At 38.8% G+C, this 17,985-nt stretch overlaps 1 protein-coding gene across 1 annotated transcript; it reads left to right on the top strand.

The window, feature by feature from the left end:
- Window positions 1-965: 965 nt before the first annotated feature.
- On the top strand, window positions 966-17,880 carry LOC140338322 (uncharacterized). The gene is made up of 5 exons (XM_072422506.1): window positions 966-978; window positions 2,990-3,143; window positions 4,352-4,427; window positions 6,530-6,599; window positions 11,649-17,880. Exons 2-5 carry the CDS (start codon window positions 3,056-3,058, stop codon window positions 17,676-17,678), a joined length of 6,264 nt encoding a protein of 2,087 aa, XP_072278607.1. The 5' UTR covers window positions 966-978; window positions 2,990-3,055; the 3' UTR covers window positions 17,679-17,880.
- The last annotated feature ends 105 nt before the right edge of the window (window positions 17,881-17,985 follow it).

The following is a 17,985-nucleotide window of genomic DNA, read 5'->3' as shown; positions in this document are numbered from 1 at the left end:
TATATAAAGATGTTGTGATTTGTGATTTACTCTTACTTCACTGTGAATGATCAGGGAGTTGTCAGGGTCACATGACTCTGATCCGCGGTATCACCAACCAAGTAATGTGATTGGCTGTCGTTATTTTTGCTGTCTGCTATATAAAGACGTCCTCTGCATGTACTGTCAAGGTAACCGTCATGTCACGACTGGAATTTCTACATGGGGGTATTCTTTTTTGGGGCCCAATGTAAAAGTCAAGTTGTTGAATTTTCCACCCTTCTTGGTACAAGAGACGACCATGGAGGTGTTTACTGGCCTGAAACAAATGTATTGCCATGCTTGAACTATACATGGACTAATCATGTAAACACACAAATGCTAATTAATCTGTAAGGCAAACTTTGGTCTGATTTGCAGTATGAGAACAAGAAGGGTGAACCAGGAGTGAGCAAAGGTGCCACCCCGGTGACGGGGTTTAGGGCTGATACCATGATTAGTTGTATTATGGAACTTATATAGAAATGTAAAAACCAAAAAATAAATTCACAGTGTGGCTCAATCAGTAATCGATGCCCAACGCCCGAGGCAAATGCCCCAGATAATCCTTAGTATAGGGTTTATTGTAGAAGTCTCTATGATTAGGCTCTATACTAAATGCTTCAGGAGAGAAGCCTGTGACCATGTTGTTGTTCAACTGACAATAAAGTTTTATCTAACAGTAAGTATCGATAGTGTGGCCCATTTCTCTACAATATTGTAAGGAAGAGTATGTTATCAAAATTCATTACAAAATAGGGATCCTTCAAACTTTATGTTACAATCTGTTACAAAATAATTATATTTTTACTTTTCCTGAGAATAGGGTCCTTGAGCTCTGTGTTTGCATTAATGATTGATTAACTTTGCGTATAAACAATGCTGATGACACAACAAATATTTTCTGTATAAATTCCCAAATACATTACAAAACCCAGCAAATTGCCTCCTAGACTACAGGTAAGTTTTTTTTTCCTGACAAAACCAATACTGAAAAAAATGACTTCTGTTTGTACTCAGAACAACATTTACTATAATAGAGAAATACGTTTTACAGGAAGAATTATTTACTGTACGTGATGTGAACAAAAAAAATATATATCTGTTTCTAAATACACAAAGTATTGCTATGGCCAGTAAAACTTAGTAATATTATTGTACAATATTTATCCGGGGAGTTATTGGATGGCCTTTGGGTATCAGGAAATAATACTTTTCCCTGACTATTTTACAGCCCATGCAACCTTTAATTTAATAATAAAATCATTTAGGCAGTTCTAGACTTCCTTGACTTTCCATTTGTTCTGGAAACTTATATCATGTATAGATGTAATATTGTGTTTGGGTTGACGCATAGGACCTGATTTATGAAAGCTCCCCACAACTGGTAAGGATACACTTTTATCATTGAACCTAGGTGATCCAAAAAAGCTGAAATAGATCTGGTCCAGGATTGAAAACATTTGCTAATAAATATCAAATGACTTTATTCATTCCACATTTGCTGGATCACCCAGGTTCACAGATGAAAGTGTATTTTCTCCACTTTTGGAGAGCTATATTAAATCAGACTCATAGACTTACTTAGGTAGGAGAAGAACGGTAAATAATAATCACCTGGGCTTAGCTACTAAAGGGACATTAAACTTAATAATCAAAAAGTCAATAGGAGGTAAAGATTATTGTCAGAGGAGACATGCAAAGTGTCTTGGTGGCTTTTGGCTTACAATGCAGTGCATATGCCATGCATGACGGCTCTATTCTTGGCACTGCACCTACATACACTACACCTATGTCAGGCACCATTTCACAACATCCAAAGCCACCTAATGACAGAGGAGAGGTTCATGGCCCTGTCAATGCAGCAGGACATTTAGAAAAAAAATAAGTATATTCCATAATCAGTAGGTTACACAGCATACTTCTAGCCTCAGGTATGATTGTGGAGCCCAGTATTAAAATTTTCAAATGATTTACACATCTTTATTATCAGTAACATTGAGCCAATTTGGTTTTATATGGTGTAATGTTTTATTGCTCCCAAATTAATTTCCAGGTGCGCTTTGTAAATCCTATTCAAGTTTCATCTATCCCGCAGGGATTTCCTTTAAAAAGGGTTGTTTTAGGTACCAGACAACAATTCAACTATAATATACATAAAAACACAATTAAAATATTTTAAAAACACAAGTCTTATTATATACAACTTTTTAATTATCAACTGAAAGATTGACAGAGTGTTTTACAATAAAATTGTGTAGCATTTTACTACTTAAGCCAAATCATAAGACATTTCCAAACAACATTTGCAATAATTAGTTTTACCAAAAAGTAAATTCTTTATCCATTTTGTAATATTTTAAGACTTCACAATATAGTACTGAGAAAGATAAGGCTACAACCAGTGGAGGTAAAAGAACTATTAATCATTTGTCCACTATACTGTGTTTGTAATATTCAAATATACTTATTCAGTTCCGTGATGGGTAGTGTTTCTCCTCACTGATTACTGGTATCAAAACCATTCCTCCCGTTCTTATATCAACTGTCTCTTAGCTCCATTTCTGCCTTCTTCCACTTTATCTTGCTGTTTTTTTCTTTAATGTTTTAGTTTTTCAAATCTGTAACTTACCTGTACCTATAAAATCCCACTTTGTTTTTTTATCCTATAGCAATTTAGATATGCAGAGCACTATAATAAGCATAATCAACAAATACCACATTCCAGATTTCAAGCTAACAAAACTGATAAAAGGTTTGTATGAAAAGACTACAAAAAAAAAAAAAAACACCCGATAGATTCAGGACTTGAAATTTGGCATACACAAAAAAATATTATTTGTATAAAATATATACATTTTAGCATATTGTAACATTTGTAAAACCTTTTAAAATTTGTTGCCAACAATGCATTGACTTCATTCCATCTGTATTGACCTCTAATTAATATTACTGAATCACATTGTTATAGCTAACAGCTGTTGAAAACTTACCTGATTTTTGTCGGAATGCTGGTGATCTAAACCATAGTCTAAACATGAAGACTTCCTGGACTTGCACACGATTGGGGCTGTTCCTTCTGGTGCTGACATTTCCAAGAGTGACTGGTACAAATGACTTTGACGGTAATGATGATTTTTATTAAGTTTGACAGTGAATTCCTTATTTCACAAATTCCTAAAGATTCTGCATTGTAAAAATGAACGGAACAAAGCTGAATTGCATACCAAGCAACTACTTACATTCGTAAGTAAACTATCACAAACTGCTGTTATCCAGCTGTGTCATACAAAATGTGCTCTGTCGTGGTGTATGAGAGTTTTTAAAAATATAAAACTCTTTTGTTTAATAAATAACATATAGAATACATATATATAGTATATACAGTGTGTATATATATATATATATATATATATATATAAACGCTATATGTTAGCAGTGGTATAAACTTTTGGCAACCAGGCAATTGTAATTTTCTGAAGATTCATAGTCTACAGTAACCTCAGATCTGGCTGCTCAACTACCACAAGCAGAAATAAATAAAAATGAAAGGACAGTTCAGTTCACTTAATATAAAATCATCTAAAAGTTATCTAAAACAGTGACTAATATGCGTAATGTATTACATTTTTGTTTGTCTGTTTAGATGTCAATTAATATGAAAGAGAGTTCTGTAATGAATTTGGTAATGTATAGTTTAGCTTTAGGGAGATATAAAACACAAATCTATTGTAGTTCGGTCATGTGCTGATAAGAAGCAGAGATTTCTTTTTTCATAGTCTAATCTGGCTAGGGGGGAGTACAGGTTACCCTGGGCTCAGATGAAGTGGATTAAGAAATGCTGGGCTGAAAAACTAAATTACTGCAGGTAAAATCTGTGGAGTATACAGTAGGTAAATATTGCAGCAAGTGCTGCTTTTATTATTGAATTGGGGGGCTGGGTCCACTAGGTCTTAAGACACTGCATGCACAGGAACCAGAAATGTAGAAGGGCAAAGTAAACATATATTTATATTTCTCAGGCACAGATGGAACAACTTGATTTTATTGCATGAGCACTGATATTCCTATTGTATTGTAAATGTTCATATAAACTCTAGGCAGCTATGAAAAAACATTTACCCTAGGTTCATGATTCAGTGCACTGCATGGTCCAGAATGCAGTCCAGTTTAATAAATGACCAGTACAAAATTAGTAAAAAAGAAGCTCCCCAAGCTTTGCTCCCATTAGCATTTACATGACTTCTCTGTGTACCAGTGGAGTCTGATTAGCTCAGAATACACCACTTGTGAATTGTTGTTAATTTTCTCAATATTCATATTTTGTTTGCAGTACCGAAACAATTTCAGAACTTGGCCCACTGTAAATCTGTTATGTCTCAGAATGAAAGAAGATCAGAAAATCTCCGGTAGGTATAATGTCATATAGCACACAGTAAGTTTAGGGTCATGTGTTTGCTCTTTACATCTCTCCATTTACATGTGCAGTGAATGGTTTGCAGATTTCTGGGATGCTTCATCACTGCATTCCATATCTTAGTCAATGGGCAATATGATCGGAAACCAATCAGTGGCAGCTTATACATTTATCTCTAGTCAGGTTTACATTAGGATATCTCATTCGGGCAGTTTACCCTGGTGACTGTATGCTTTATCAATAGTAATGGCAACACAGCTGTCTAGAAAAAGTTTTTTAAATGTAGCCTTGCATAAGATAGGACAGAGTCTCTCTTGTTCCATGGCTAAGACCTACCAACTTGTATTCCACTAACCCAAGAAGATAGTGACTGGTTAAGGTGAGCCACCAAGTCAAACAAACAAAGGTCCTGGAACACAATGGTACTAAACTAAAAAAAAGCACAAATGGAGATAATATGATGAAAAAGGTAGGAAGCAAAACATGCTGATTCTTTAAACAGAATGTAATTCATAAGGCTCAAACTTCCACAACAGCTAGTATACAGAAAATGAAAATGATTCAAAAATAATACATGTCCATTTATTTGGGCCGAATTACATTGCTTATCACAACACACACACAAGTAAACCTAAATAGCTCACCTCAGCTATTTAGGTTTACTGTGCTATTTAGGTTTACTTTGAGTCCCAAAGTCCTGTATAGTTCAATTTACAAATTGTTAATGGCTTTGGTGAGTTGGCAAGGTGGGTGAGGTCAAAAAGAAGACAAGATCCAGTGTATGCCTGGCAGTTTGTGTGGAGATAGAGATGTCTTTTGAAACCATCACTACTTCCCACCACTACCTATCCCACCTTGTATGTTAGTTCCCCCACCTCCTAGATTGAAAACTCTTTGGGGCAGGGTCCTCTCCTCCTGTGTCACTGTCTGTATTGGTCTGTCATTTGCAACCTCTGTTTATTGTACAGTGCTGCATAATATGTTGGTGCTATATAAATCCTGTTTTTTAATCTTATTAATAATGTAAATGTTCTTTTGTTAAACCCAAGGGAGCTGGTAATAAAAAAAGCAAAATGGCAGAGGAAGGGTTGCTTGGGTCATCCATTGCAATGTTAAAGTTACCAAGGATGAGAGTGGGCAAGTCATAGGAAAGAATGTGCGGAAGCCAAGAGGCATAGTTGTTCAACAATTGGGAGAGTGGGTCAGGGCTTTTAATAGACAAAGCAAGTAAAAGGGGAAGGATGTAAAAAAAATACATATAAGTCAAACAAATAAGCAAATGCTAAGTATAGGTTTTCATTTTTAGCAAATTTCTTTCTGCCAACATCATGGGGTTTGTAGGGTTGTCATTTCTTCCTTTTCGTTACAGCAAAAGCAGAATGGAAAGCAACTTGGTTATTTTGATCCCAAGTTAGGGAGTGCAACACATAAGTGCATAAAATAATAATTCCCAGTACCAACTTTCTGCTAATAGACTGCTAGGAGGGGGGTCTATGGAATGCTGTTTGTACCATTTAACAAAAACAGGGGTTGTAGCCTCCTTCCTAAAATACAGTAGTTAGGAGCTGCAAGTAGCATTAGCAAGTATTCTAATCAATGACAGCTCCAACACTGGTCAACAGAACAATAAAACCACTTGTCGAATATTGTGTAGATACCCCTTGAGCCACCAAAACAGCTCTGACCCAGTGAGGCATGGCCTCCATAAGATTTCTCAAGGTGTCCTCTGGTTTCTGACACCAAGATGTTAGCAGCAGATCGTTCAAGTCCTGTAGGTTATAAGGTGGTCCTTTTGATGAGTTGGACGTTTTTCCAGAGAATTCCAGATATCTTCCATGTGGCATGGTGCATTGGATGCCACTGTCATCAGAGAATCCATTTGTCATGAAGAGGTGTACAGGTTCTGCAACATTTTGTAGGTACATGAAATTTATCAAAGTAGCATCCAAATAAATGCTAGGAAAACCAAGGCTTTCCCCGCACAACATTGGCTTGACCCTCCTCTGTAGTTACAGAAATTTTACCTGTTATGGGTTAACTACACAGTTGGATACCCTTTAAGCAATTAGTTATTTTGTTGCTCTTTCTTTACAGGTATGGAAGTGAGAATTTACAACTTTGGGCTGAGGCATCCATGCAGGAAGATGATAATGTAATACAGCAGGTTGGTTAACTTTACTTATTTCCATTTTTAAAAAAAAAGAAACGTGCAGCAAGACTTCACAGAGCTTTGATTACATAGAACAATGAACATGGTAGCCCTGAAGTCAATGGTAGCTGAAATTTTTAAAATCACACATGACTGTGATAGAGCCCCCGCATTCAGTACCCCCCCTTTTAAACCAATATACACCACACAATAACACTGGTAAATGGCCCTCAGGTCATTTATTAAACAACAATTTTAATAAACAATAAAAATAATTATAAATACCAATAAATACTAATGAACAAAACAATTAACCAAATTAACCATAAACAACATTACTGATACATTAATTAACGCCTTTAATTTAACCTTAACTCATTCAAAACACTCCCCTGGTTACTGGTCCTCGAAGGCCCCACTACTTTCCCCCATACAATTGGGTCTGCACTGCCGTAATATATATGCTCCCAGCCGCAACCACCAGCTCGGAAACAATACCAGCAGAACTTACAGCCTTTTTCCAACCAAAACCATTTAACCTTCTCAAAACCATAAGCATTCCAGAGACTACAATACAGTAGATGGGTCTCTCACCCCCACTGAAACAATAAAAACAAAACATCTTATCCTTGTGCGCTGCGCCAAACCTGAACCGCTCTCTGAATCCCCTCCTCCTAACCCAGACAACACAAGTCCATGCCCACACCCAACAAATGGACCCCACCCCTATCCAAGTACAACCCAACATCCACCTCCAATTCTTTGTTCCGCACCACCACAGCCCTATTATGAGCCACAGAAAAACCCCCCACTGTCTTGTTCACCCTGGCTTTGTTCAACCTGGCCACCAAACTTGCGTTCTAGCTACCACATCTGACCAAACCACAACAACGCCCGGCATAGCCTCAAAACATCCCATTTAATATCCTTTGCCAATTCCCGCACCGGCCTCTTTCTCAAATCATTCCTCTCCACATGTAATACAACTATGTTCGGGCTCCTATCCCAACTCAAATGCCGCTGAATTTCAGCAAGCACTCTGTTCTATTGCATGCCGGGCACCCCGAGCCACCGAATCACAGCGTCTGAATGTGTCGTCTAGCCCCTCGGCATACATATGAATGCCCAATGATCCACACTAGGCACTGGGAAACACCTAAAAATGAAACAACAAAAACACACTTAACACACAACCACAAAACTACCAACATGGCCTCAAAAAAACCCCACCCTAAACCAGATGCGGACACACATACAAACAAAACCTGTGAGATTCCCAGCGACCAATGCATTGAATGACCTCATCCCAACGCACTGCCTCAGTAGTCGCCCAAGTTTGGAAAGAATGAGACAAAAATTCCTTCAGCTCCACACCTTCTGCTCACAAACATTTACAGAAATTGGCCAAAAACTGATACCAAGAGAAGACCAAACCATCCTCATGTATCAACAAGGGGCCACCCCCACTCAGCCGAATTGCTAAAAACTCACCCATAGCCTCAACCAGACAAACTAACCCCCACCAACCCCCCAAAACAATGTCCACCACCCTTCCTGCCTGATCCACCTTGAACCGAGCCAAACGAATCTTAACCTGACCTCCTTCCACAAACCATGTCACCCACCTGAATACCCCCAGGTCTTTGAACTAGATCCCCAATCCTGAACGCCCCAAAAAAGACTGGAACAAAAGACACCCTAAACAACAACATCTCGTATCTGGACCTACAAATCCTGTTCAACCTTCTCACCACCACCACCAGCAATGGGAACGACACCGGCCCTCTCCCGTTCACCACCCTCTTCCCTTCACAGCCTGTTTAACCAAAAATTTCTTACTCAAATCTCTTTCAAGTCCCATTAATTTGAACAAAAACGCCAAACCTGCCAATTTCCTATTTAACACTGCCACAGATACCCCCCTCTAAAACACTTAAACAAGACATAAATCAAGACCCCCATAATCTTGTCCTCTGTCCTAGCCCCCTGCACATCCAGCCCCCTGCACAACCAGCCCCTATATCGGGCCCCCTGCACATCCAGCCCCGCCTGTCTTCTGCCTCCAGCAGCCATCTTGACTCTGGGAAAGGTCTCTGTCACTGGGTTGACGAAGACCGGTCACTAGAAGCTTCTCCTCGCATCACCTCCATCTCCTCGCGGCTCCCCCCCCTCCATAGCAGCCAGAGCCCCATGGCACCAAAGCATGACCATATGAACCAGGTAAGCCACCTAAGGGCGGCCCCTAAGCGGTAGAGCCCCCCAGCCTTGTGCCCGTGCACGTCCCCACCTTCTCTCCTGTTCCCCGATGGTACAAATACTGGAGACCTCACCGGGTGGGAAGGGGTAGATCGATGTCCTTGCCTCCCCCCTCCCACCCTAGGACTCCATCGTAGTGGAGGATTCCTCCCACCCGTCCCAGCCCCAGCAGCAGCATCCTGCTCGGCTGGAGACCCTGGAGGGGTCCCTACAGGGGCTCATAACTTGGCAACGAGCCCTAGAGAGTTCAGGACTCAAGCACACCAGAGTCCTAGACCTCTGAGGCCGCAGCACTTCCAGCCCCCCAGCAATGGGAACTGGAGCAGCCCCTTGCAGAGCTGAATTTACCTGCTCTGCAACCATCCAGGCCCCCTGTCTGTGGCTGTAGCCCTATATTATTTTTTTGCTATTTGTTATATTTCTGTTTTTTTAACATACCATGGATGTTTTTATTTTTCATTCATTTTGTTTTAAAAGTTTTTGCGGTATAGCTTCTTTGCGAACAAATTGGTCATGTTTTGAACCAAAACATAATTTTAAGGGTAATTTATAAAGCAGTGAATCCGATATTAACTGAAACATTTCCTGGAGGAGATTTTTCCAGGTTTATGTATTTTAATGGCAGTAACTGATTCTCCAGCAGAGAATAATGCAGTGATTTTTAGATTCACTGCTTTATAAATAGACCCTTTGGGGCAGATTTATTAAAGCTCTCCAAGGCTGGATAGCATACGCTTTCATCAGTCAAGCTGGGTAATACTATCCTAACAGTCATTTGCTATTTTTGGAAAATCCTGAAACAGATCCATTCCAGGTTTGCTGGATAACCCAGCTTCAATGATGAAATCTCCAGCCATGGAAAGCTTTAATACATCAGGCCCTTTGTCTCTTGGTTTACAGGACAAATGTAAGGGATCTAAGCAGTGTCATTCAGCAATATTTTCTGGTGGAGATTGATCCAGGTCCATGTGTTTTAAATAGCCAATATTGATTTTCCACCAGGGAATGATTTTGAATCGATGAATTCTTGAATTAGAAAAACCTGCAGTATTTCTATAGGTGAACAGATTTCTGAATAGGCCACCCAGCCAGTGGCTTATGGCAGCAAGGCCACTAGAAAGCACATTAGGACCTTCCAATTGCACTATTTGATAGGTACAGACTATTCTATCACTGTGACAGCTGGGAACATCTGTACCTGCCAGAATGGTACAGCACAGTGATACAAGGAACCTTCTCTTTTAATGTCAGTCTTAGCCACAGGGCCTGATTTATGGAAATGCTCCAAGACTGCAGAAGATACATTTTCATCAGTGAACCTGGGTGATCTAGCAAACCTGAACTAGGTCTGGTCCAGGATTCAAAATATTTGCTAACATATTCCAAAATCAGAAGCCCATTCCAAGTTTGCTACATCACCCAGGTTCACTGATAAAGATGTTTTTTCCCCAGCTATGGAGAGGTTTATTATATCAGAGCAATGGAGCAGGGGGCGGTCTACCTCCTTATCTGACTGCCAGGAGAGTTAGGATTTCCTGCACTGGTTAGTAAGCTGATTTTCTCTTCTACTCTCCACCTCTTCCTCTCTCCATAGCTTTCTCTCTCTCCCTCTCTACCTCTCTGTCCTCCTCATCCACCCCCTCTCTCCTTGCAATATCCATTTCTCTCTCCCAATTATCCTATCTCTCCTTCTCCCTCACTCCCTTTCCCACCCTTTCTCCTCTCCATGTATATTCTCTAGCTTTGGATAGCTTTATTAAATCATGGCAGAGCAGGGTGCGGTGTACCTCCTTACGTGGGTACTCTTTACATTAGGATTTAATCTTTCTCTCTCTCTTTCCCTCTCTTTTCTCCTCATTTCCCTTTTCTCCTTCTCTCACACTCTTTCTCCCTTTCTCCATTTCTATTTCCCTCTTTTCCTGTCTCCCAATCGCTCTCCTGTTTCCTTATTCCCAATCTCTCTCTCCCAATCCCTCTCCTCTCCCTCCCTCTCTCACTTCCTCTTCCTCTCTGCCACTTTTCCCCTCTCCATTTTCCACTCACCCCCTCCTTCTCTGTCTGTCTCTTTCCCACTCTCTTTCTCCCTCTATCTGGCCTGTTCTTTATGCAATAATTAAAACATCATTCCAGCCTGGCCAATAAAGATGGCCAAAGACCCAAACTTGGAGGAAGACCAGTAAAGATGCTGGTGCCCGCAAAAAAGTGATAAGAGTGTAAGTAAAAACTATCAGAAATGCTTACCTATGGGTATCAATTCAATGAATTACCATGCCACACCCCCAGAGTAATAGTACCAAAAAAACTCCATCGATGTGCTATTGAAAAAGTGGATTTATTTCCACAAAACGCATCAGGCTTGGAGGATTCTAAGAAATGGAACATGTTTAATGTATTTTAGGATGGATTTAATATAGCATGTAAAACAAGAGTCTTTTATGTTGATAGTGTGAAATAAATTTGTGAATATTCTTTAATATGTTATGCCTAAAAAGCCTCTAATTTTTTCGTAAGATAAAAACTAACAGACAGGTACATTTTTTTTTTTTTTTTTTTGCTGCAGAAGGAGAATTACCTGTCCCTTCCACAATAAACAACCTGCCTGAACTCATTTATTGTTTAGTTTCACATATATTGTCATGCTACACAATAATGCATAGCATATGAAAATAAGAACAAGGCTATGAAATCTCTAAATAAATGTGACCATAGTTCCTTAGCATAAGGACAATGTTGCTGCTGTCACCAATGAACACAAAAAGCTCATTTATACTTTGCAGTCTCTTATTGCTCACTCTATGTTCCTTACAGATAGCATCCAGCTCTGCAAACAGAAATAATGCCAACAATTTGGCAGAAATACCACCATTTGATGTTATCGACAATGAAATTATTATCCAATTTGGATCAGATGACACTGTCCGTAGAGCTGCTGATTACTTGTTCAAAAAGGAAACAAGAGAAGCCCGTCCAAAAATTCTCCTAGAATGGGACGAGTTGCAAAATCAGTTTAAAATATTGCAACATGAAAACACCAATGCTATTGAGATAACTGAAAACACCAAACTTACTGTGGTGGGCCATGGGGGACAAAGAAAAGGAGAAGTATCTGTGGGAGGGGAAACAGCAAATCAGCTGTCCAACATCATTGTAAAACTTCAGGGAGATACATCACCCGTACACTGGACCACAAAACAAGGCAGGATTAGAGAAATAAGTATAGTTTCTTGTGATACCGGAGCTGGAGAACAAGGGGAAGCTTTTGTCAAAAAGTTCTTGCTAGGGATGAAAAATGGAAAAATTACGGTTGGATCAGTTTCAGTTCGCACAGCTAAGGTCATTGTAGATAAGGATGGTAGTAAAGTCACCTTTGACATAGAAGATCCAGATGTGTCGAGCAGACACAACCCAGCACACAAACGCATATTCTACTTGGACAAAGACAACAATCTTATAGAAATAAGTGATACAAATGAAAGAAGCTCAGATTGGCAAAACATTTGGGATCTTGATGTGGAGTACGACCCACTTGCTCGAAATAACATTCCAAATGATCCTCTGTTTTATAAAGGGGAGGATAATATTATCTACCATATGTCAGATGATTTCATTGCAGAGTTTATGAAATATACCATAGAACAACGTTTTGGAACAGAGGTTGATACTCAGGGTCTGACTACAGAAGTTCTGAATATATATAGAGTGTCTGGGGATGAAACTGTTACCGTTTCAACTGTAGACAGCCCGAATGGATTGTTAAATAATATTAAGGATATTATACAAACTGCAAATAATAAAAGAAGAGAACTACTACAACAATATCAACAAGAATTAAATCAATATGGCATAAACATAGATAACAATATAAATATAAAAGACACATGGAAGCAAGTAGATGAGCAAGTGACAATTAACAAAGAGCTTTTTGAAAACATGCAAAAAATTTTCACCTGGGAAAGAGATGCTAGGATATTGATGGACCAAAAGAGCAAACTTAGGAAAATCCAGAGTATTCGTAGTGCAATTAAAAGTGAAATGGAAAACTCTGTAAAATATTTTCGTTTTAAAAATTACATCTATAGCATAAATATGAATGATTTTTATGCAAACCTATATGGGACAACAGACCAAACTCTCATTAATGAAGAATTTAAGAGAATTACTAAAGAACAGCATGTTACCTATAGTGAAATGAGCGCGATGATAAACACAAGAAATTTTGTGGATATGGCAAAAATATGGATCAGTGGTGGGCAAAATCAGATTGGGAAGATTAATCCTTACGATGGAATGGCTGTTCTGGCTACTCACATATCTGAAGTTGTCAGAAACCCAGATATGTTTATCACTAATCTCCAACTGTGGGATTTGCACACATCATGGAGTCAGTTTCGTCATAATAACCCAATGACAAGAGGGCTAACATGGTCTGGAAATCAAGCTGCTATAGGGCTAAACTACGAGACAGCCGATCAGAACATGAAGGAGCAAATTAGAGAGGAAACTCTATCTGTTATGAAGCAATGGACAACCCGAACAAACAGAAATCAATACTTCACCAGTAACCAAAATAATTTGGAACAACCAAAAGAGATGACATTGAATGATGTAAAAACAAAACTTGAGAACGTAATTCATCCACTGGACAACATAAACTTTCAGAGACAAATAAGGCCAATGCCTTTATCTGAAGATATAAAAAATGATCTTCTAACCATTGAAAAGCAAGTGAGAGAGAGTTCTCTTGACACAGAATTACACTTAAAGATGATGGAAGACAAAATACAACTTGCGGAAAAAATAAATGAAAAAATCAGAGAACAGACACCCGAGGATCAGTCCAAATACCAGAAAATAAAGTTGGTTGAGAGATATGAAGAAGGTGTCAAAATAGTATTGCAGGATAAGCAAAACCCTTCAGAAACAAAGGAGATTTTGATACCTGGCATGAAAGACAATTTAAAATCAGAAGATGTTCTTAATTCTTATTTTGAGGAAAGCCATTCAGTTTCCAGCAAAATAAATCATGGTTTGGGAATCTATGGGACTTTGATGGGGTTTCAAGCTGTAAGCCAAATGTTGGCTGAAGGAAGAAAATGGGAAGGAGGTGTCATGTTAGCACAGGGTGCACATGGACTTTCTGAACTGGCTGGTGTCAATGCAGCAGTTGGTGATTTTGTTAATAACATTGCTCAAAAATCCATAGCCAAGATCTCAACAGAGCTGGAGGCAACTGTAGCAGCGGAGTTTACAAGTAAGTTATCTGAAGTTGGTAGTGTTGCTAGAGAAGTTCCAGTCCTCTCAGCTGCTTTTACTGTTTTTAATATATATGAGGATCTTAAGCAAGACAGCCCAATAGGAATAGTGGATGCAATGCTTGATGAAACTATATTTATATCATCCCTGGCTGGGCCAGAAGTTCTTCCACTAACTGTAGCTTTAACTATAATTCGCTTACTTATTGATCCACTTTACAATGAAATAAGACACGAGCTTGGGGCTTTACCTCCAAATGCCAGTAGATTGGACAAATTTGTGGCTGTCATTAAAGGGGTTGGTCTAGCCATAAGAGACCTAGCAAACAGTTTTCTGGATGTCCTGAAACAGATAAACATATTTGGAATAATCTACAATGTTTACAGTTTAGAACAGGAGCATAGAAGGAGCATGGACACTGTGCACAAGCTGCAAACTGCTGAAAATTATTTTAAGATCTTGGATGAAAAGGATAGCAGTACATGCCACAAAAAGTTAGATTTTACTCAAGGAGAAATGTCTGCCTATGGTGGAAACCTCAGAGTGGAGCTAACAGACCACAACTCAATGATTGTTACACTCACTGATCCAGTAACATCACAAAGAATTGAAAAAGAGATTTTGTTTGAGAAAGATTGTGAAACTGAGGATTTTGTTTTGGGGATTGGAGAAGCTGTAGATATTAAAATGAAACAGAAAAGTGCAACAATTTTTTGGTTTATTCCTGTAAAAACAGAAGAGGTTATTTCTTCTATGACTTTAGATGATAGATCATTACACGGCACCTACCTGGGTAATGCAAAACCAAATCGCTTCTTTGCTGTGCAGCAAAATATCATCAAAGGCCTTTCTTACACTCTTGATAAATATAATTATGAGCTTTATGGGAGAGATGGCAATGATGTTTTCTTTTTAGGTCCACAACTGAGTTTTGTTCATGGTGGGAATGGTCAAGATGTCTATTTTATACCACTTGATGGAGGAAAAACCGAGATTTGTAATCAAGCTCCTGACAAACAGATGGACCTTTTAGTTTTCAACATTCCATTTCAACAAATAAATGGAAGAAAGATTGGCAATGATCTCAAGTTCTTTTACAACAATCTTCATGAAATACAGATTAAAAAATGGTTTTGTGGAGAAGAATATCAACATATGCACTTTAAAAGTTCAGATGGATGTCTATTTGATCTTGGACAAGTCCAGTTGGATGGAAAAATTAATTTACGGGCCATGACTCTGGATTTTTCAAATCAGGAGTCTTCCAAAAGTATTAACCTCCAAGACTCACCTTGGAAAACAGTAGTCTCTGTCATAGGAACTGATTTTGATGATACTATAGATGGAAATGACCTGAATAATGTGATTCAAGGACGAAGTGGAGCAAATACCATTGCTGGTCGAGAGGGTAAAGACATGTATATCATACAGGAGAAGGAGAGCTGTGAAACCATTGATAATTTTGCAAACGATGGCCTAATAGATATAGTTGAGTTGCCTGTAGAGTTTCAAAGATTAAACGTGATTCTTATACCTCCAGATTCTCTGAAGATATGGGATTCCAATAAAAAAATCTGTGTCATCCTCAAGGACTGGAAGAGAGGATGGCAGTGGCAGCACATCATATTCAAAACCAAAGATCTAGTGGTGTTTCAGGTTTCCAACACAACAGCAGAACCTCAAATCAACCCACTGATTTTAGACTATAGTGACTCTAAAGAAGGAGTTGTTTTAAGTTTAAATTCCATTCCAGGAAATGAACATATAATGACTGTAATTGGCTCCCCATTCTATGATACAATTGAAGGAAACAGTGCAGCAAACTTTATTCAGAAAGGACGAGGTGGAGGCACTTTAACAGGAGGGGATGGCAGTGATACTTATATAATTGATTGTGCCCCAGATACCTTCTATATTAATAATTATGCAGAAGATGAAGCAATGGATGTCCTTTATATTAAGGAGAAGTACGCCAATCTGAGATTCCACACTATGAAAGTAAACTTCCATAAATATTTTGAAAATCCTTTTCCATTAAATCTGGGATTTGATCGTGTGATTTCTAATAGAGAAGGTTGCAAAATTGTGTTGAAGGATTGGATCATATTCGAAAAATCCAGACATTTACAGATTAGGACAGAGGATGGAGTAATATTTACATTACCTTACATACCCAGTGGAGCCAAACCCGTTATATATGCTGTGGATAACTCTAGAGATACATTACCGATGGATGTTCTTGACACTAGGTCTGGCGTATATGAAGGCGTGACCAAGATAATTGGGCCTCCTAGATACATTGAAATATTTGGGAACGCAAAAGACAACTACATTGACCCAGGGACAAATGGAGCATTAATGACAGGTGAAGATGGCAGCGACACCTACCAACTAAGAAAGAATTACCCGGGCAAGTATGACATCAACAACTATGCAAATGACCATAAAATTGATTATCTTGTTCTTGACATCAACTTTAAAGATATTCAGTATGCAGTACAAATGGCAGATGATCCAGCTCATGGCACTGTTAAGCATGTGGTGCTAACCGCTCCTTCCTCTGCTAAATGGCAGTGTCGCCTTCTTCAATTCGGAACAAGTGAAAATTATAGACATTTGATAGTGAAGACCAATGATGTGTGGTTCACCTTTTCAAAGGGGACCCTGGGGGTACAATTATTATTTTCAGATTACAGGCTTTTCAATAAAGAGTTACATCTCAATCTCTCAGTGGGGATTCTTCATTCTTTGCCAACGGTGTATGGATCTCTCTTGGAAAGAAACTTTATTGATGGAAATTCTTTGGAGAACACAATTATGGGTGGCAAAAATACAGACGTAATCTTTGGTGCTGATGGAAATGATACTCTCCAAGGGTCAGATGGAAAAGACTATCTTTCAGGTGGACCAGGGGATGACCAGGTTCATGGAGGAGAAGGAGATGACTTTATTCTGGGTGAAGCAGGAAATGACCTTATCTATCCAGGTCCAGGAGCTGATAGTGTTTATGGAGGCACAGGGTCAGATACCTTATTGTTCTTAGGGAACATCAGTAGTAAATCTGGTGTGTTTGTAAATTTGCACCTCGGGTTTGGATCAGGCGCAGATGCTGAGGGTGACCTCTACTTCGGAATGGAGAATATACTGGGTACCAGTTATGGTGACATTCTTATAGGAAATGATGAGGACAACTACCTCAGTGGTGGAGGAGGCAATGATCTTATCCAGCCAATGGGTGGATATGATGTTCTTCACGGAGGAGAAGGACGAGATGTGTATAACCTTATAGATGCCATGGGCACCAAAATGATAAATAACTTTGCCATGGATGGACAAGAGGACCTGATCTACTTTGACCATTCTGACCTTTTACAAATTACTAGATCACGATCTAATGATAACCAGGAGCTTTCCTTTTTTTATAGAACAGAATCTCAAGCAAGGCTTCAAATCATGCTCAAAAACTGGTACAAGTCAGAAAAATACCAACATCTAGCTTTTAAAGATTTCGATTTCAGTAAAATTATAGATCAATACTGGTACCCCTATCTCGTGATATGGCACAGAAATAGAACAGTATCATGAAATTTTTCCAAGCAAGTTATAAAGCAGATAATTTACAAAAAGGCTAAAATCATGATAATTAAATAAAGCTGTTCTAACCATGTAACACATCTGTTAAATTGTTGTCTTTCTGTGTAGATCACCCTGTGGCTTATAGAGTCGCCATTCTAAAAATAAACTTCATATTTAGGAACTGAAATAAATTTTTGAATCGCACAGCAAACTCTTGTCACGCCTAACATTTGTCTTAATTATTGCAGCCAAAACTCCTCATTACTTACCTTATTATTACACAAATTTAAATAACAATGGCACGTTTCCTTTCTTT

The sequence above is a fragment of the Pyxicephalus adspersus genome, chromosome 9, assembly GCF_032062135.1.
Source record: "Pyxicephalus adspersus chromosome 9, UCB_Pads_2.0, whole genome shotgun sequence".
NCBI classification, from domain to species: Eukaryota; Metazoa; Chordata; class Amphibia; order Anura; family Pyxicephalidae; genus Pyxicephalus; species Pyxicephalus adspersus.
The sequence above is the reverse complement of the archived record's forward strand: the minus strand, read 5'-3'. Positions and strand labels throughout refer to the sequence as shown.

What these genes read in the sequence shown, in the direction of transcription:
- LOC140338322 (XM_072422506.1), top strand. Translation starts at nt 3,056, where the DNA reads ATGAAGACTTCCTGGACTTGCACACGATTGGGGCTGTTCCTTCTGGTG. An exon ending in TGGTACAAATGACTTTGACG is followed by an intron (nt 3,144 to 4,351) that starts GTAATGATGATT and finishes TTTTGTTTGCAG; the next exon opens with TACCGAAACAATTTCAGAAC. An exon ending in ATGATAATGTAATACAGCAG is followed by an intron (nt 6,600 to 11,648) that starts GTTGGTTAACTT and finishes TGTTCCTTACAG; the next exon opens with ATAGCATCCAGCTCTGCAAA.